General features: G+C 39.3%; 1 protein-coding gene across 3 annotated transcripts in view; it reads left to right on the top strand.

Annotated features, from left to right (window-relative positions):
* dlc1 (DLC1 Rho GTPase activating protein) overlaps positions 1-22037 on the top strand; it is a 149772-nt gene that overhangs the window by 19429 nt on the left and 108306 nt on the right. For all 3 annotated transcript variants that reach the window (XM_067402848.1, XM_067402847.1, XM_067402849.1), the window contains exons 3-4: positions 13040-13189; positions 13380-13520. In XM_067402848.1, the coding sequence (XP_067258949.1) occupies positions 13040-13189; positions 13380-13520 (291 nt within the window). The remainder of the gene's footprint in view (positions 1-13039; positions 13190-13379; positions 13521-22037) is intronic.

Genomic DNA, 22037 nt, shown 5'->3' with positions numbered 1-22037 from the left:
ACTTCTTTCAACTTTATAAGGTGGAAAATGTAACCTTTTCATATCTTGACTGGAGGATTTAAAGGTGCCCTAGAAACAGTTTTTACAAGATGTAATATAAGTCTAAGGTGTCCCCTGAATGTGTATGTGAAGTTTTAGCTCAAAATACCCCATAGATTTTTTTAAATACATTTTTTTAACTGCCTATTTTGGGGCATCATTAACTATACACAGATTCAGGCTGCGGCCCCTTTAAATCGCGCGTTCCCTGCGCGTTCCCTATAATACAGTGCATTTACAAAGTTCACACAGCTATAACCCTCAAATGGATCTTTACAAAATGTTCATCATGCATGCTGCATGCATGTGTCGGATCATGTGAGTATAGTATTTTTTTGGATGTTTACATTTGATTCTGAATGAGTTTGATATTGCTCTGTGGCTAAAGCTAACATTACACACTGTTGGAGAGATTTATAAAGAATGAAATTGTGTTTATGAATTATACAGACTGCAAGTGTTTAAAAATTAAAATAGCGATGGCTCTTGTCTTTGTGATTACAGTAAGAAACGATGGTACAACATTTAACAGTACATTAGCAACATGCTAACGAAACATTTAGAAAGACAGCTTACAAATATCACTAAAACTATCATGTAATCATGGATCATGTCAGTTATTATTGCTCCATCTGCCATTTTTTGCTATTGTTCTTGCTTGCTTACCTAGTCTGATGATTCAGCTGTGCACAGATCCAGACGTTAATACTGGCTGCCCTTGTGTAATGCCTTGAACATGGGCTGGCATATGCAGATATTGGGGGCGTACATATTAATGATCCCAACTGTTACGTAACAGTCGGTGTTGTTGAGATTCGCCTGTTTTTCGGAGGTCTTTTAAACAAATGAGATTTACACAAGAAGGAGGAAACAACGGTGTTTGAGACTCACTGTATGTCATTTCCATGTACTGAACTCTTGTTATTTAACTATACCAAGGTAAATTAAATTTTTGATTCTAGGGCACCTTTAAGGTAGGATTCAAACCACAAATGCAGTTCCCCTGATGCATAGTTTGAAATCATTTAATTACAATAAGATTTAACGCCTGAAATTGTGCCGTAGCATCTTTCAGGAGTTTTATCATGTGTTTTATTCCCTGCTCTCTCTTCTCTAAGCCTGTCTTCCTAGTGAAGGATTATGCAGTATAGTTGGCTGCTGACAGCTTCCATTTTATATTAGTGGCTAACCAGCAATGTGTCACTCTGCAGGACACACTCATTTCAGATGCTGAGGTCTTAAGGAAAGATCTGTGGGGTCACTGAGGACAGATCTGAGTTAGTCATAAGCACATTCCCCAGAGATCCTTGGGAAAGAGGAAGAGAGCAGTAGGATTCTGGGAGATCTCACAGTGTGGGGATTCTGTCATATCAAAACAGGAAGAGGCCTGTAGGAATGTGACCCCTAGAAGAGACTAAAAGACAGTGAAACTGGAATAATTTTCATACCCATTAAAGATGCAGTTCTTAAAAAAAGGTTTTCAGGCATATTCCTCCATATAAGACTCTGTAAGACAGATGCCACTTATATCAGAGATGGAACAATACATCACATGAGAGTGAGAACAGAGGGCTCTGTGTGTATGTGCTGTGTTTATGAGCGTTCCAGAACAAGTGTGTGTCATGGAAAAGCTTAGGCATATGCAACTAGCTTTCACCACACACACAGTCACATAATTTTGGCTCACCTCTGCAAATCCAACAGCAAAGCACTGACTCTGACAGGATAATTCTGTGCTAAATGGAAAATAAATGGGGAGGCAGTCACAAGACATTATAATAATAGAGAGAGAACACACACAAACTTGTGCATAAATCTTTTGATTTCTTTCTGGCCCTCTAAGGCCTTCTTAGCTCTGTTTTACAGCGTATGCAGAAAGCAGTGTATATTTCCAGGTTAGCTTTCACACTGCCCATACAATTATAGAAATTAAAATGAATAATTTATATATATATATATATATATATATATATATATATATATATATATATATATATATATATATATATATATATATATATATATATAATCAAAATAAATAAATAAAAAATCTACATAAGGAGTCTAAATGCTTAATATATGTCTGAATACTTGATTCTTGATTATCCCATGATTTACTCACCCTAAAAGCCATCCTAGGTGTATTTGTATTCTTTCAGATGAACACAATCGGAGATATATTTAAAAATATCCTTAGTCCTGCAAAAAAAAAAAAAAAAAAAAATGCATCCATCCATAATCAAAGTAATCCACATGGCTCCAGTTGCTTAATAAAGTCCTTTTGAAGCGAAGCGATGCGTTTTTGTAAGAAAAATATCCATATTTAAAACTTTATAAATTCAAATAACTAGCTTCCGGCGGATGACCAAACGTATACTGCGCAACTCGACTTGCGTCAAATGAGTAACCCTTGGCGTGATGTATGACACAGGATGAAGGAGTATCACTTCAAAAGGCCTTTATTAACCCACTGGAGCCGTATGGATGACTTTGATTATGGATGGATACATTTTTTTGTTGTTGTTCAAAATGTGGGCCCCCATTCACAACCATTATAAACCTTGGAGGACTAAGGATATTTTTTAAAAATATCTCAGATTGTGTTCGCCTGAAAGAAGACAGTCATATACACCTAGGATGGCTTAAGGTTGAGTAAATCATGGGATAATTTTAATTTTTGGGTGAACTAACCCTTTAATGTGCTGCTTTCATTGATGCACTCACACACATGTCACTCGCACACAGAGATCGTGCTGCGCACACACATTCAGAAACACAGAGACATGTTGTTAACGTTGCCCTGTGTCTTTTATTAATATATTAGCATCGCAATACTGAATCGCTACATTACTCAACAAGGAGTTTGTAACATTGCTGTTTTTGAAGTAATTCAACTCACAACACGCTAGTAGAGAGAGGCTGCATGGACACAGGTAATTCACATGCATATTACACGCATATCTATGTGTCTGATTTAAAGCAGACAGAATGCTAGATCTAGAGTGGTAGCTGACAAAAATAACCATCATTTGAACCCCCTTCAGTCAAATTTAGTGCTGGAAACATCAATGAGCTTTAAGTCACACTTTCCACAAAATGAGCAGCATATATGCTTTCAGCATTGATAATAATCTTGAGTACCAAACCAGCATATTAAAATTATTTCTTTTCAATGTACTGCACAGACTCAAGTGTTCAATGACACACGGTATTCATTTACATTTAATCATTTCAGCAGACACTTTTATTCAAAGCAAATTACAAATGAGGAGAACATTTGTTTTCCATCAGTCTCATAAAGAGCATATACAGTCAAACCAAAATGTATTCAGACACCTTGAACATTTCATTCATTATTACAGTTTATTCACTACAGTTTTAAAAATGGTAATAAAATATGACAAGATCTCAGAGTTAATCTGTGCCAGAAAAAAAAAAAAAAAAAAAAAAATTCTTAATTATGTCAGATAACACTTAAGCAAAACATGGTAAGGGCAAAGTGTTTTATTTTACTGGTAGTCCACTGTATAAAGAATTTTTGGGTATAATACTATATGTCACAGTTTATTTTACTATCCACACTTACATAAATGAACTATAGTGTCCTGCACGTACTAGTAAAACGTATTACAAAATATATATCTAGTGTGACTGTAACTATATAAACAGAATAAGACAATTTTTTTGGGTTCATTAGCTTACATTAGCAATCATTAGCTTACAATGCAAAGCATTTTTATCACCAGAATGCTATGTAAGATGAAGAAAAAAGTATGAGAGAGAGTTAGGGTAAGGGTAGTTAGGTTTTTTTTTAGTTACCGTAAAAAAAAAAAGAAAAAAAAAAAAAAAAAAAGAAAAGATTCATAACAGACTACAGCTGTCCAAGGACTGAACTGGCTGAAAAACTGAAAAACTCAGTGACCTGTACAATTAACCAACTTTAATAATTTTCTCTATTTTCAGATGTGTATTTATAAGTCAGTCATGGATGATAGTAAATCACTTTTATTCTTTGAGGAAAGTGTTTCAGTGTTACATTCAAATAAAAATGCACTTTCACTTTCACACTTTATATCGAAGCTTATTAAAACATAAGCAGATGCACAGTCGAAATGTCAAGCAAAGGTCACTGTAGTGAATGGTGTGCTGTGTGAATGTAGAATGTGTTGTGTGTATGTGTGAGAGCATATGTGTGTGTACATGCTTTGCTGTCCTTGAAGCTTTGAAAAGCCTGACCAAAAAAAAAAAACATAATGGTCTATAACAACCCGATCTCACGGCAATTCGTACGTATTTTACGAGGTGGCTAAATCGTATGAATTCATACGACCTCACTCGTACTAATTCATACGTTTTTTGCTAAATCGTATGTATTTTACGAGTTGACAAATTCGTATGAATTCATACGAATGACCTACCCCAAACCCCGCCCCTAAACCTAACCGTCACTGGGGTTTAGACAAATCGTACGAATTCGCACGAGTGAGGTCGTATGAATTTATACGAAATAGCCACCTCGTAGAATAAGTACGAATTGGTCGTGAGATAGCGTTGTCTATAATGACATAAAATATCCAAATTCCTATCTAAAATGTCACCAAGTCTGCTTTCTCTATCAAGGGCTATTATTTGCCACCTGGATTTGACATTTTTTTTATAAATTATACTGAATATATAATTTGATTAGAATTTTTTCAGTATTACTTATTTATGATGCTTACAGTATATCTACTAGCTAGGCTTATAATTGAATATTAAGAGCTATATCAAAACACATTTACCTCCTCAATTTTAATTGTAAGTGCTTGTCACTTTCTGTTGAATTTTTCCCCCTTAGTCGCCCTTAATTTCTGATCCTATATATACAAGCTTGTGTTTGTGTATCTGTGTATGTGTTTCTTTTAGAATATCCACAACTGTAGTGTCTTACTGAAAGCACACCACCTGAGGTCAGTGTAACACCTGATATCACATACAAGACGTGAAGGAAGCAAGACAGATGAGAGGAATCTTTCTGTAGTTCATCATTTCAAACGTGCATGCATTAAGCAGGAATGTGATGCTAATGTCTACTTTCAGGAATTACTGTGACCTCTATTTACAATAACCTTTTAAAAATTACTGCACCAATGTGTCCTTTTTTCTCAAAGAAAAAAAAAAATACTTTGGAAAAATAAAAATACAAGCAAATAAAATATAAGATATTGTCATTAGTCGAAGTAGAGCCATGAATGTGCTGTGGATAGCATATATAGCTCGGATAATTTTGTCTTTGAAGTACTAGATAAATCATGTTTGAGTTCAGATTGAGATCTCTGACTTTTGATGGCAGACGTTGGTATCTTGGCAAACATGAGCAGAGTTTGTGACATTGTTGAGATCTCTTCTGAAACTCTAGAGGAGATGTATGTGGCACAGCTGTGGCCACCAGCTGGGGAGGTTTTCTCTTGAGAAAATCTGAGAAGCAGTAGACTTAATCAAAAGTCTCCATTTGCTCTCCATTTAATTTAATTTGTGTCAAAGAGAAAATATTTGGATTCTAAAGAGATCTCTTTTGTAACTGTGATAAGTGCATTCACACTGTGCATTTTAATTGTCTTAAATTTTAACTTCAAAATTTAAAACTTTATATATGTGTAATGGGTATTTCGTTTTTGTTTTCTGTTTGAATAGGTTTTGAATCATGTATCAGTTCTGTGTCCTAGCTTTCAGGTAGGTCCTGTACAGACAAACATGGGTATTTTCAAAACCGCAGCTTTTTCTATGCAGTTTGGCAGCTCGTCCACACACAAACGCAGCATCCGGTAACTGAAACCAAACTTTTTTGAAAAAAATCCTGCCAGGGTCAAGATTGTTAGAAACTCCGGTTGCATTGTTGTCTTGTAGACGGTGAAACCGGAGATTTTGGCTTGTGACGTCAGAACCGGAACTGGCAATACGTTTTTTTTTGTTTTTTTTTTTTCCCCAGGCTTCTGATTGGCAAACATGGCTTTACGGTTAGGGTTATATCACCACCTGTTTGTTTGGCATGCTCTTGACAGTGCTTCATAGCGTGTTTTTGCATTTTCATCTGGACGTGTTATGTGTGGACTAGGCCTTAGTTTCCTGTGTTTCAATCAGATACTATGGTTTCTCATTGTTTCATTTTCGTTTACACCTGGTATTCATTCAGTTGATGGTTTGCTCTATCTATTTAAGCTCTGTGTTACTTTCAGTTCATTGTCAGTTCTTGTCACATTTGGTTGTTTTGTTCATGTTCTTTGGTTATATAAGTAAATAAAAACGAATACTGCTTGTGTTTAGATCCATTTATTCATCTTTATTGCAACCACCTGTGACGAAGGGGGGAGGGTTATTTATTTATTTTTGTTTGTTTTAGTTATGTTTTTGCATCTTTTTACATTTTACTTAAATTACAACTTCAGAATTTTAAACTATTTAACAAGACAACTATATGTTTGTTGATTTATTGATTGATTAGTTAATTTTATTCAGTGTCAAAGATATTATCATTAACTAAGGCCCCGTTTACACGTACATGGTTATTTTGAAAAACGGAGACATTTCCCTTGGTTTGCGCCCTTCGTTTACACGCAAGCGGAGAATTCGCCTCTGAAAACGAATCTTTTTAAAAACTCCGGCCAGAGTGGAGATTTTGAAAATCTTCGTTTGCACGTTTGCATGTAAACTGAGACAAACGGGTGTTTAAGCAGCCAACGTCACAGTATGCGCCAGAGCTCGCACCTATGTTTACAACTTTACATGTGATCATGGAAGCGTTTAGAGTAGCAGTCGCATTTATGTTGGTGCAAACTCTTCTCGTGTGTTTGCATTTGCAAATACAGCTGCTCCATTATGTTGCGGAGCAGAGACGAATGAGTGCTCGGAAATCAGCAATTTTGCAACAACTTCGAATCACTTCAAGAGAAATTCGGGATTTTTTGGGGGGATTCTGATTGGCTTACGTGGGCTTGAACTGCTCGTTACACTCTTGACGTGATACACACACGGGTACGTGTAAATGAAAACTTTTCTGAAAACTGACATGTGTGCACGATGTTATTTTTGAAACCGGAGAGGCTGAAAAATAGCCGCCCACGTGTAAACGTAGCCTAAAAGCATAAAAATGTCATTACTTTAAATAAAATAAACATTAACTGAAATAAAATATAAAAAATAAAAAGTAATTGCTAGTTGCCAAGGCAACATCTCTATAATACAGTTCTATAATAACTAAAACTAGAAAAAATAAATTAAACTTGATTTTATATATATATATGAAGACTTCAGAAGCAGGGGCGTAAATTTCATCGGACAGTAGGGGGGGACAATAAACATAAAATTTCTCAAGAGCAATTTTTGAAGGGGACACAAATAATACAGCCACAATTTTACTTATAAAGGATATATGTAACGTAATGTTACACAGAAGAAAACCTTACTACTATTATTAGTGTAGCATGTAGACTGCCATTATGCTCAATGTTTCTCTTTGGTTCAATAAAAAAAAAAAACTTACTAAATTGACCAAAATATTCAAAATCATTTATTTATTGAAATATTTTTGGAGTTTTTTACAACCAAGTCACCAAAATACGATGAATATACTTTGAGCAAAACCCAACACACAACAGTAAATCTTCTAGCCTTATTACAGTTCACATATTCTTATCACACGGTTAATTGTTGTTGGTGTGGGTGACATAGTATCCAACAAACTATTGTAAACAAGCTACCAAACACGCTAGGTAACATTATAATTGCTAAAATAGCTCACGGAAAAAAAAAAAAAATCATGTTATCATCTTGCTTTTTTTGTTATGACTAATTACTCAGCGTCGTCAGCATTAAAGCAAAAATAACCACTTCATCCGATGTTTTTGAATAAAATAGCCTTAACAGCCTAACTAGAGCTCCTCTCAACTACCGTCTGTCTTCTCTCCCGCCGGCGCCGCCGGATTTCTACACGCACGAGTGTGACGTGCGCGGTGGACCAAACCACTGTGAGGCAAGGCAGGGGTGACTCAAAATGTTTCTAAACTTAAAACGCTGTTTGCGTTTGTATTGCTTTAATTGTTAAACAATTATTTTAAAAATATATCATTTATTTACAATACTTAGAGTGGTATTTAATTATATTTTTTGGGGGGGACAGCACTCAGATAAGGGGGGTCATGTCCCCCCCGTCCCCCCCGCGATTTACGCCCCTGTTCAGAAGCAAAAGCCTCTAAGTGCCATTTGAAATTTTCTTCTAAAATTAGCATTTTAATCAAGCTCATATGTTTAGGTTCAGTAATTCCACTTTAATGGCAATGAAAAGGACCTATTAATTGCAATTAAAGTGAAATAACTGAACATAAACAAACAAGCTTGATAAAAATGCTTATTTTAGAAGAAAATTTCAGACGGCACTTAGAGGTTTTTGCATCTGAAGTCTTCATATATATATATATATATATATATATATATATATATATATATATATATATATATATATATATATATATATATATATATATATATATATATATACATATACAAAAAACTATAATAGCATAACAATGATACTAAAATAATGCTATTTTAAATGTGTACATGTTTAATGTGTAAATAAATACATAATTTAGTTTAATTCAGTTAGTTAGTTAGCTATTCTGTGATATAAAGATTCTAATAATTTATCATTTACATTTTATCATAGAGTATTTCCAGGAATAGATAAGAGATGACAAATAGCGTGTCTTTGTCTGATATACAGTAGCATCACTATTCTGTCTGAATCTTCTGACAGAGAACAGTCCTAAACAAACAGTTTATTCTCTTTGGCAAAGTGCTTTAAATTAGCGCACACACACACACACACACACACACACACACACACACACACACACACACACACACACACACACACACACACACACAAAACAGAATGAGGAACTTGAGTATATACATGTTTATACCTCCATCGGGGTGAATGTGAGCTTTTCCTGTTCTCTGACCATGTTGTCAGCTGATGTGTCATGAGTGGCATGATTGTGTTTGTTTGACCTAATTTAATGGATTCATGCTTTTAAATAGAGAGAGAGAGAAAAAAAAAACATAAAGCACAGTGTATTCACGGTATGCATAAACAAAAATCACAATGAGATTTTAAATAAATAATGATTCAAATTTCAGTCCATTCATCATTTTAAGGCTCATGTTAAGGTTAATGTTTATGGTTTTTTTGCTTTTTTTTTTTTCATCTGCTTATACACAAAATCCTTACTTGTCATACAATTTCTGAAATCTGACACTCAAACACCAGAACCACACACCAAATCTGCAAAACCATACGCTAATTCTCTGCCTTCAACTCAGTTTACAATTTCATAAAACACTTTTTGCAAAACACAACACACAATTCTCAATGTAACACACAAAAAAAAACTAAATGGAAGTTTCTTGATTTCCTTTTTCAAACACAGCCATTGTTTCTGTCCAACTACACATGGTTAATGAATTTCTCTTCTTTCATACTGTGTGATACTGTATTCACAACCACAAATGCTTACAGTAAAACAATAAATAGTTTGGTTTCAATCTTGCTTTTATGTTTATCATGAGTTTTTCAACATCTCTCTGCCAGATACTTTCAATCATGTACATAAATGTACATAGGAGCTCATGAAAGAAGAGCTATAGGTTTTGAATAACTGTGTGTATATATATCCAATATTATGGCAAAAGTGTTTGCAATGTAAGAAAAGTGTTTGCTTTTGAGATGTGTGTTTGTGATATTTTGAATGCAGTGCTTCATTTTGCAAGAGACATGAGGCATTTTGCATGTTGTGTGTGCAATTATTGGATTTGTGTGAAGTTTTGAAAAAAAAAAAAAAAAAGCAGTTGAAAAAAACTGTAAGAACAGTACACACATACAGTACATGAAATAGTATAAAGTTAATGATAGCACAAACTAACTTCTTTTATGGTGATTTTTTTGGGGGCTAGACAGTAGCACTCTCCTTTCACTTTCATTATATAGAACAGAGCATCACTCTTCCTTGTGAAGATAGTCATACAGTCAATACATTAAGAGAACAATTTAAATTTTTGGTGAACCGATTTTAACCCTGCAAGTAAACTTGTAAAATGACTTGGGCAAACTTGTTTCCACATAGATGTGCTCATCAAATAAGTCTATCAGCTAATCCTCATGACCCGTGCTCTATATTGAAACACTAGAACAAAAACAAACTCTTAAAAACCTTCAAGGTGTCTGGAGATAAAATGTGTGTTTTGGACAATGACTTGTATTTTTGTTAGCTCATTATTAGCAGAGTGTCTCTCTTTCTCTCCCTGTTTGCTCTGTGATAGACAAGCGTGTATTAAGGGTAAATACCAGAACAAGCTACGCAAGCCCTTTACACACTGCACTGCATTGTGTGGGGCTGTTTGCACAGGCCTGGTTCAGACACGGGGCAAGTGCCAGCATCATTCCTCTCTGCTTGAGTAGCATTACAACTTCTGTTTTCCACTCTCTCTGTCTGTCTGTCTCTCTATCTGTGTGTAGCTCTCTGCTTGTAATTTAATCATTCTGCCACTGTGGACTATGTTAATGCAGAAGGTGATTTTCCCAACCAAAAATAATTAAATAATACTATCTACTTAACTATCTTTTGTCTTAAGATTATTTTGAACAAGAATGCAAAATAAGCAGTTCTGGTTGCAATGCATTACTAAGTACCTATTTACTCTAATTTAATTACTGTTGCCTTGAAAATTGCTTTAAAATTATTTTTTTTTATTATTATTATTTATTTTAATGCAGTATTTAATTGCATAAAATGCTGTATAGACTATTGAACAATTCCATATAAAACAATAGTGGAGTTAAATCAAAATTTAAATTGTATGGGCCCGATTTTAACGATCTAAGCACATGGTCTAAAGCGCAAGGCGCAAGTGCACTTAGGACGTGTCCGATCCACTTTTGCTAGTTTGACAACGGGAAAAAATGGTCGCCGCACATGGTCTAGAAGGGTTGTTTCTATTCTCTTAAGGAGTAATGGAGGTGTTTTGGGCATAACGTGCAATAAACCAATCAGAGTCTCCCATTCCCTTTAAAAGCTAGTTGTGCTAAATTTACTATTTACATGGTGGAAATTGCAAGAAAACTGAACGCTTCTCTAGCGAGGAAACGAGTCTGCTCGTGCGCAAGGTTAAAGCACGTGAACAGACCATCTACAGGACAAGCCGGATTCCACCAAAGCATTTTTATCTTTATGCACAAAATAATAATATTTTACATTGTAATCCTTTTATTTTTAATATTTGGCATTTAATTTGTGTTCTGCTGCGCGTCCCTGTGTGTGTAATAAGCAGAGTGTATGCCCGCCTATAGGCGCATATTACAAACTCACTCTTTAAATAAATATATATATAAATGTGTGTGTATGTATGTGTATATATATATATATATATATATATATATATATATATATATATATATATATATATATATATATATATATATATATATATTATAGTGGCATTGACTTGGTCAATGGCACAGTCTATTTCAGTAACCTCAAAATAGCAACGCGCCCACGATGCGCCTGAACACACCTCGTTTTCAGAGCAGCACACCCATGGGTGCACAAATGGGTGCAAATGCATTTTCTATTTAAACAACGTGGCGCAGGACGTGAAAATGATAAATGCGTCGGGCTGAAACTAGCAAAAAACACTTGTGCCAGGTGTATGACAGGGCCCAATGTTTTTATTGTAACTTTCTCCTGAAATTGTCATGAATTGAGAAATTAAATGTTCATTGTCTTTTGTACTATAAAAGTATCCTGTAAGTTTCAGAACTCAAAACTTTCCCTTTACTCCAAAAACAGTATTGAAACCAAGCTCAGAAAACGACTTGTTTTCAATTTTGTCACATTATTAGGTCAGAGCGATGAAAGATCGCTTCTGCAGAAGAAGATCAACGCCTACTTCTACATCATTGCCTCTTTAGCCCTGCCCACCAATTCACACATGTCAGTAGTAAACAGGAAACAGCCAGACAGACATAAAAACAGGATTATTCCAGCAACAAAACGATAGTGATGCCTATGAGGAAAATAGTTTTTTTTTTTCTTTGCCTTCTTGTGATCCTAACAGTAAGAAAGCATGGATGAACTTTATTTTTAACCAACTTCCAGTCATATCATGTCAGCACTGTTCACTTCATTTTACTGCAGATTCGAATGTGATTTGCTGTTCTTTCATTTGCATTTATGGGGTTAATGCATTGGATCATGGTCGGATATAGAAGAAAGCACGTAGAGAACCTTTCTTTTGTTATCGCTTTGATCGAAGCCATTCACTGTAATTCTGAATAAAAGCTTCATAAATTTCTATATTTCTATTAATTACGTTTATCAAAATAACTTTTAATATACATATATTGTTTTTATTATTTATTATTAAATATACCATCCACTTTCTGTATTTTTATGGATTTCTATTGTCTTCAGCTCATTTTGATCCTTTTTGATCAAGAATGTACTCATTTAAATAATCATTTAAATATTAATCTATTGCCATTAAAACCAGGCTTTGTATTATTGTCAAGAATATCTAACCAAACACAATGAAAGCCAATTCTAAATTAATTAGTTAGAAGTCTACATTCTACAATATTTTGTTTTCTATTGACAAATGAAAGCCTTTCAGAGTTAAGAAATTATAAATGAGGAAGTAATTTATGATATAATTTTTATTTTTGGGTTAACTGTTCCTTTAATAGCACTTGCCACCATTAAGAGTAAAAAAAGTTTAGATTAAATATAATGAAGTGTTGCCTCAGCTTGTATGGAAAGGTCACATCTTCATCCGATTCGGCGCCTGGTCTGCTGTGGCATATGTTTTAAGAAATGTCATTAGGAGCGTTCAGATCAATGTCAGTGTTGGTTTTAAGATTACATTTCTCAAATAAAATCTGATTATATTTCTGTTTTTCTCATTTCAGAGCTCACGGGAGGAGAGGGAGAAGGAAAGGTCACGTTTGGACTCCATGGTTCTGTTGATAATGAAGCTGGATCAGTTGGACAAAGAGATTGAAAATGCTCTAAGCTCCTCCCTCAATGGCACTCCCAATTTAAAGAGGCGGATCATCTCTGTGAGTGGCCACCAATCAGAAGCTTTCATGCAATAATACACTAATTTCTTCTGAAAGACGTGCAGTGATGTATGAAATAATGGTCAGCAACTGCATCATATCTACCCGTAATAAATCTATGTAAAGTACCTGACACAAAGGATACAGTATGTGATTGTTTAAAGCATGACGTTTTTTTTTTTTTAAACAGGAAGTTGATTTAGAAATGCTGGATTCAGCAGGAAGTCTTTCAGCATCCTCCCAGTCTCTAAACACCCCACTTTATCGCTCTTCATCATCACTGTCCTCATCAGGACCCTCTGGAACTTCTGGGGCTAGACCAAAAAATGAGGTTAGTTAACTAAAACCTGTCTTTTATCAAATGATTAAATCAAATACCAATAACTGATATAATACATGGTTTTCAGCTTGTCATTATTGTGTAGAGTACCTTTACATACCATTCATACTTTCTCAGGGCTCTGGAATTTGTTAAACCTGATGTCAATCATCACTTATTCACTTGTTAAAGAGGCAGCTAAAGTGTCCAACATTTAGACATGCTTCTCTGTATGCTGAATGACAATGTAAACAGCAAATTAAGAGTGTGCTGAGGTACCAGCAGCCACTTTAAAGTTTACAGACACTCTCTCTCTCTCATGTCTCTCATCCTCCTTCTCATTTTCTTCTTTCTGAGTGGCTAAAGCTGCTGGAACATGATAATAACAGCCTTTACCGCCTGCCAAGCTAAAACACACTGAGAACATTCTTATGATCTTCCCCTCTGGTGCATGCACATGTCTGGATGTCTATGGATGTGAGCGAGTGAGTTTTTTTATGTGAGTTTGTGTTCTGATGTGAGTGTAAGAGTCTTCCATCTGATTACGCATTACATGCTTGACTCCACATTTCAGAAGCACATGGCAAACAACACTTAAAGTGTCAGTGAAAGGCAGGGAAAGATGGACGGAATGTGTCCATGTCTGAATGTGTGGACAAAACTTAAAAAGGTCTGTTTAAGAGCAGAAACAAGTCAGTAAAGGCAGATATGAGTTAGTGAATGTGGGGAAGGACATACAAGTTGGTGGTGTTGTTACTTATCAATGTCAAAAGTAGTGGTGGGCATAGATTCATTTTTTTAGATTAATCTCACTGTAATCTTGGAATTAATCTAGATTAAAATGGCTCATTTGAATTCTGCCGAAGACATTCACAATATGTATGCTACCCAGACAAAGCAGTCAGGAGTTAGAAGATTAACCTCGGTGGAGTTAAACTTGAAAAATTGTATATATTGACATCTTTCCGCATTTGAAACAACATTCATTCTCATGTTCATTCATGTTTATTTCATGCTATAAATGGACTAGTAGTAAGAGATGATCGGTTTACGAGCCTCTTGAGCTGATGCGCTACAGCAATCTGTCACCACCATGGTCACGACACAATAAAGAGCAACAAAACGGTTTTTATTGTTTGAATTTCTTAAAAAACTACACAGTTTTAAAGCTGGGACTTTGTTTAATATCATAAGTAACCTGCTCTGTCTTGTCTGTCGACGTGTTGTCAGTGTCCTCTTTGCTCAGTGATGCATTTATCACTGTGTGTGGCATGACAGCGCCACGGCTTGTCGGACAAAGTAACAGTAACTATGGGGGCGGGTCTTTGCGAAGGGTCAATTCGCCTCGTATACATCCGTGCTAAAATATCAAGGTGAAAGTCATCATAGCTTGCGTAGTATAGACCCAGCTCCCGACCCAACTTTGAGAATAGACAGCGACATTTTTTTTATCGCCCGATAAGAGTCTCACGTTAACGCAGCACGTTAACGTCGATAACGGCCTGTTATGTCTGAAAACGTTCAGTATTGGGTCCTGTTGGACTCTGTTATGTTATACACTGCATGTGACAGGTTACGGTGCCTTTAAGGCTTACAGCAGTGGTTTACGGCAAAGGTCGGAAAACGCAGGAGGTTGGCGTCAGTTGATAAATCTGATATGAACGAAGTTACACGGTGTGGTTATTGAGTCCTACACAAACATAACATTTGGCGAACGAGGATGTCTGAACTCGTCTTACCACCACCGCCTCCTTTCCTACCTGTTCCTGGTGATCCAGCTGTTCCATGGGATCGCTGGCTGACATCGTTTGAGGATTATTTGCTGGCTTTGGCGCGCTCCTGCGCCATTGTCTCGGGCAGGAGGGCCAGCGAATCTTCGCCACGCTCACCTTATCGGATGATAAGTACGTCACAGCCACGGCCGCTTTAAAGGCTCATTTCAGCTGCGGACGAAGCCGGCGGATGCATCGTTTTGAGTTTCGTCAGAGGACCCAAAAGCCAGGTGAAACCGTTGCCCACTATGTATCAGCATTGCGTGAGCTGGCTAGACTTTGTGATTTTGGGGTTTTGGAGGATGGACTTATTGTTGACCAGTTAATAGAGAAAACGTCATGTAACCAACTGAGGGAGAGACTTTTACTAGAGCCAGACTCCACAACACTGGCAGATGCTTTAGTAATTGGAAAGTAGTTGGAAACTGCTCTAGCAGAGGCACGCAAGTTCGTTCGCGCTGTGCACGAGCCTGTGATGTCATCACCACCGTTAGTTCAGCACACAGCGACTGCAGAGGCAGCTGACAGGGTGAGTGACAGTTTGGATGTACAGAGAGTGGACAGGGGGCCCAGGGAGAGTGGGCTCAAGAGCTGTAGCAACTGTGGCTCTCCTAAACATGCAACCAGAGATCAGTCATGCCCTGCCCAGGGAAAACGTTGTCGAAACTGCCATAAGTTGAACCACTTCGCACGCTGCTGTCGCTCCTCTCCTGCTTGCCATGATACTGCTGCTGTCCCCATAAACACTGTACAGACCCCACAGCCTTCATTCAAGCTTTGCACATGCCGCGTGGGCACAGCTCTCATTCCACTCCTCGTGGACACAGGGGCTAAAGTGTCAATCCTGAACAAATGCACATATGACCGCTTCTTCAGTCACGTGCCTCTGGACGCAGCAGCTAAACCCCTGTTAGGCTACGGCCATTTTCCCATCTCCACTCTGGGTGTGGCCCGCCTCCCCGTCAGATATGATCAACAATGTGCGCCTGCCGCTAAGTTCTGCATCACCCGGAAGGGAGCTAACATTATGGGCCTAGACTTGTTCCTTGCCCTGGGTTTTACTGTGAGTGATGCTAGGGGCCTGCATGTCCTGCAGGTCGCTACCTCCTGGCCTGACCGCTACCCACAACTATTCAACGGGCTGGGCCGTATGACTGGATTTGTACACCAGCCTACGGTTGACCTGTCGGTCCACCCTATTATCCAGCCCCTTCGGCGCATTCCCCTGGCTCTCCGTGATGCGGTGGAGGCCGAGCTTCATCGCCTGGTGGAGGCCGAGCTTCATCGCCTGGTGGAGGCGGACGTCATAGAGCCTGTTGACGCATCACCGTGGGTGTCTAACCTGGTAATAGCCAAGAAAAAGGGGGGCGGACTGCGACTCTGTGTCGACCTCACAGATGTAAACAAAGCCATCATCCCTGATAAGTACCCCCTACCTACAGCTGAGGAGCTCACTAGCCATTTCCACGGCTCCACTGTTTTTAGTAAGATGGACTTACGTAACGGCTACCTGCAGGTGCCTCTGGCACCGGCCAGCATGGACCTTACAGCGTTTGTCACGCACGTGGGGGTTTTCAGATTTAAACGCATGGCGTTTGGACTTTCATCAGCCCCGAGCTGTTTTCAGAAGATAATGTCACTCATACTGGCCGGTATCCAGGGTGTCTCCATCTATCTGGATGATGTGGTGGTGCATGCGCCCTCCACCGCACTGCATGATGATCGCCTGGAGCAGGTTTTTCAGCGTTTCGAACAGCATGGCGTCACACTGAACTCTGAGAAATGCATGTTTGGGGTTGAGGAGGTCGAGTTCCTGGGCTTCAGACTCTCGAAGGAGGGCATCGCCCCAATTGTGTCCCATACTGAGGCCATTCTTTCCCTGCCAGACCCACAGTCACCATCCCAGCTGTCGTCCTTCCTGGGGATGGCCGCCTACTATCTCAGATTCATGCCACACTACTCTGACTCAACGGCCCCCCTGCACCGGCTGCTCAGGAAGGATGTTCCGTGGGACTGGACCCCAGCCTGCCACGAAGCCGTGCGCATCATCAAACAGCAGCTCACTTCCCCACCCACACTGACCCATTTCAGCTTGACTGCACCCACCATGGTCACCTGCGATGCCTCCGGGGTGGCGCTAGGCGCTGTGCTCTCCCAGACTCAGGAGGGGGTGGAACGGCCAGTGGCTTTCGCCTCACGGGCACTTACCCCTGCAGAGCAGAAATATTCAGTAGGGGAGAGGGAGGCCCTGGCCTGCCTGTGGGCATGTGAACGCTGGCATGTTTACCTATACGGGAGGCCTTTCACCATCCGCACAGACCACCAAGCACTGACGGCACTGCTGGCTACTCCAAGGCTCGGGGCACAGGCCCATGAGACTTCTGAGGTGGGCTGACCGGCTTAACCAGTACAACTTCAGGCTGGAGTTTTTGCCTGGGCGGGCCAACACGGTAGCTGACCTCCTGTCTAGAGCGGTGTCGGTGACGAAGGAGACGGGCGGGGTGACAGCAGACACAGAGAGCGACGAAGACTGGGTCCACATCCTGCACGGGCCCCTCAGTTCAGTAGTCACTCTGGCGGAGCTGCAGCAGGCCTCAGCTGCTGATGAGGTCCTCACGATGCTCCGTACCTATGTCCAGGATGGCTGGCCTGCCAAAGTGGATGACAGGCTGCTTCCCTATTACCGTTTCCGTAATGAGCTCTCCTGCTGGGGAGCGGTGTGCCTGGCCCGTGGCCACCGTGCAGTCGTTCCAGAGATTCTCAGGTCCAGAGTACTACACATGGCGCATGAGGGACACCTGGGGGTGGTCAAGGTGAAGCAGCGCTGCCGTGACACAGTGTGGTGGCCCAACATAGACCCTGATGTTGAGGAGATGGTACGTAACTGCGCTTGCTGCCTCCTGAGTGGGAAAACTGGTCAGCCCACCACAGCCCCTCTCACCCCGACCCCTTGGCCCTCTTCACCCTGGGAGCATATTCAGGTTGACCTCTGTGGCGAACTTCATGGGGCACCTGCTCACGCTCGCTACCTGCTGGTTGTGCACGATCTTCATTCAAAGTGGCCAGAGGTTTTTCAGCTGAGCTCCATCTCTGCACACACCATCATCGACCGCCTAGACAGCCTGTTTGGGCGGTGGGGCCTCCCCAGTGTCGTCACAACGGATAACGGGCCCCAATTTGTATCTGCGGAGTTCACAGAGTTTCTCATGGTACGGTCCATCAAGCACATCAGGACGGCAGTGTATCACCCAGAGAGTAATGGGGGGTGGAAAGACTGAATAAAACTCTCAAAAATGGAATCCGAGCCTGTCTGGAGGAAGGGAAAATCTTCAGCGACGCGCTCAACCAAACTCTCCTAACCATCCGGGCATCCAAGCACTCCACCACAGGAGTGTCACCTGCTTTGCTCATGATTGGGCGTGAACTAAAACAACCACTGGACTGTTTGAGAGCTGAGCTAGCCTGGCACGTGGGAGCCCAGGGCTCCAGAAAGCAAGAGCTCAGGTGAAAAGTTCGCAGGCTCAGATGAAAGAGAGGTTTGATGCCACGCATAGGGTGAAAACCCCCTCACTTTCTCCAGGGGTTTGGGTCAGGGTCAAACGCCTTCACCGCCAAAATAAGCTGCAGTCATACTGGTCAGAGCCTCTGCGGGTGACTAAGCAGTTGGGGCCGGCTACTTACAGACTGGAGAATGGGACTCGTTGGCACTCAAACCGCCTGCACAGAGTTGCAGCCCCCACCGTACCTGCATCACCTCTGTCCCCAGCAGCGGCTCTAAGTTGGCAGCCACAGCCAAGAGATAATTGGAGGGGGGGTAATCCACCAGCAGCGCCCGTTGCAGTTTCACGGCCAGCACGCCCTCAGAGACTGAGGGTCCCGCCCATCTGGCATGGGGACTATGTGACGGGGTGATAGTGACACTGGGAAATGGGGGCTAAATGTTATGTTCTAGTTTCCAGGGGGGTGGGGGGAAAATGTTATGTCTGAAAACGTTCAGTATTGGGTCCTGTTGGACTCTGTTATGTTATACACTGCATGTGACAGGTTACGGTGCCTTTAAGGCTTACAGCAGTGGTTTACGGCAAAGGTCGGAAAACGCAGGAGGTTGGCGTCAGTTGATAAATCTGATATGAACGAAGTTACACGGTGTGGTTATTGAGTCCTACACAAACATAACACGGCCCACCACTAGTCAACAGTCGTATTGTTTTTCAGTAGATGTCATCAAAAAATCTTTGAGTTACAGGTATATCAGCAGATTATAGCACTTATGAACAAAACTGAAATTGGTGATACATTGAAATTGTGTCTGACTTATAGACTTAATTATATTAAAGTATGATTTATAAGTATGAATCATAATTATATTAAATTTATAATATTTAAACATTATGATAAATTTAAGGCAGCGGCTATTTGCGCTAAGTGCAAATAGCATAATTTTCTTAGCGATATGCTATTTACACTAGGTGAAAATAGCAATATATTCTATTTACACTGAATAACAATAGCAGCATTTTCTTAGCGATATGCTATTTACACTAAGTGAAAATAGCGATAGATTCTATTTACACCATGTAAAAGTATCAGTTGATAAGAGTTATAGTAAATATGCTATCTATACATTATATTAGCAGATACTATTTGCACCTCAGTATTTTTGTACATTAACAGGATTCAGTAATATCATACAGTGCAAATGATTATATTTATTACAATTAAATAGATGCTGCCTTATTGGGAGAATAAAAACCCTCACTACACCTTCCTCTAGTCTAGTCTAACCCTACCCAATATACACTTTTAATATAATTAAACACTTATTCACAGTTTTTATACTTGTAGAACATTATTTTCATTTTTATTGAAAATAAATGCAAGCTCGGCAAAAGGCGGATTTGAACCAGTGTTGATGGCTTTAAAATGTAGGTCTGCGAGCAGTGGTGCAGCAGTAGACATGAATTCTGCAGGTCTTCTTTAAAACTTGAGTGGACGGAGCTAGTGTAAATAGAGTTTGCCTACAAGGGACGCTATTTGCACTTATTATAAATAGACACTCCATAAAGGGCAAGGTAACGCTTTACAATAAGGTCTCATTTGTTAGCATTGATGCATTAGTTTACATGAAATAACAATAAGCCATGTGTTTTACAGCATTTATTAATCTTTGTCAAAGTGCCCCTATTATGCCTTTTTTAAGATTCCTAATATTGTTTTGGGAGTCTACAACAGGTTTACATGCATGCAAGGTAAAAAAACAAAACAAAAAAAAAACGTTGTGATTGGTTTACTGTGCGCACCGCATGCCCATTGCCATAACTTAAAGACAGCTATGAGCTATCAATTCGCAAGACATTGTATATAATGTATATCGATTTTACCGTATCAATTCGAGTCCGACGATGAAACGTCTGAAGTAGTCAATCAAACAGAAACTGATTCGCAATCACGACTGGAGTAGAACGTTTCTCTATGGTAAGTGTCACTTTAGTTTGTGTTATTCATAAGACGTGATAGCAAAGTCACTGTTATACTTTATGTAGGTGCTGTATCAGAATGCCAAGCGAAGCTGAAAACCTCTAAACATAAGATAAACATTTAGGCCAGATGTGTACAGACTTTTTCGTCATAACTGTTAACAAAGAAAAATGGCTATATCATTGTTTGACATTACAATTGGTGTTTACTGTTAGAGCAGTGCAGACTAGCATCTTAAAGGGATAGTTCACCCAAAAATTAACGCAAATTATGATTTTTAACTGCAACCGCTGCCGTCTGTCAGTCAAATAATAGCAGTGATTGGGAACTTGAACAATAAGAGTCGAAAAAACTTCCATAGACAAATCCAAATTAAACCCTGCGGCTCGTGACGACACATTAATGTCCTAAGACACGAAACGATCGGTTTGTGCGAGAAACCGAACAGTATTTATATAATTTTTTACCTCTAATACACCACTATGTCCAACTTCGTTCAGCTTCCGGCTAGTGAGGTCTGATCGCGCTCTGACAACGGAAGTGATGTCTCGCGCTCATTGAAGTATATGGGCGAGACATCACTTCCGTCATCACAACGCGTTTTTTGACCTCACTAACAGGAAGCTGAACGAAGTTGGACATAGTGGTGTATTAGAGGTAAAAATTATATAAATAATGTTCGATTTCTCGCAAAAAACGATCGTTTCGTGTCTTAGGACATTGTGTCGTCACGAGCCACAGGTTTTAATTTTGATTTGTCTAAGCAAGTTTTATTTACTGTTATAGATGAAGTTCCCATCTACTGCTATTATTTGACTGACAGACGGCAGCGGTTGCAGTTAAAAATCATAATTTGCGTTCGACTGAAGAAAAAAAGTCACCTACATCTTGGATGCACTGGGGGTAAGCAGATAAACATCAAATTTTCATTTTTGGGTGAATTATCCCTTTAACATCTTATTACAATACAGATAGAGCTCCACTCTACTGTGATAATAAAACCGAAGAGGAAAAAAAAAGTTTGTTTTACAGTTAAGTGTGAACCGGGCCCATGTTATGTTGTAAACTCCCACATTAGCCGAGCACAAACGTGAAGAGCTGATAATGCATTACACTCTGTCACAAAAGTCGTGCTCCATCCTTGATCATTACTCCAAGTAATAAGGTAGACAAGCTGCATTAATCAACACATTTTTAGACAATATTGGACCCACATCTGAATAGCAGAACTGCAGAAACATGAGTTAGCCAGTTAGCAGGAGACATGCAGACTACATAA

The sequence above is a fragment of the Chanodichthys erythropterus genome, chromosome 12 (genome assembly GCF_024489055.1).
Source record: "Chanodichthys erythropterus isolate Z2021 chromosome 12, ASM2448905v1, whole genome shotgun sequence".
NCBI classification, from domain to species: domain Eukaryota; kingdom Metazoa; phylum Chordata; class Actinopteri; order Cypriniformes; family Xenocyprididae; genus Chanodichthys; species Chanodichthys erythropterus.
The sequence above is the reverse complement of the archived record's forward strand: the minus strand, read 5'-3'. Positions and strand labels throughout refer to the sequence as shown.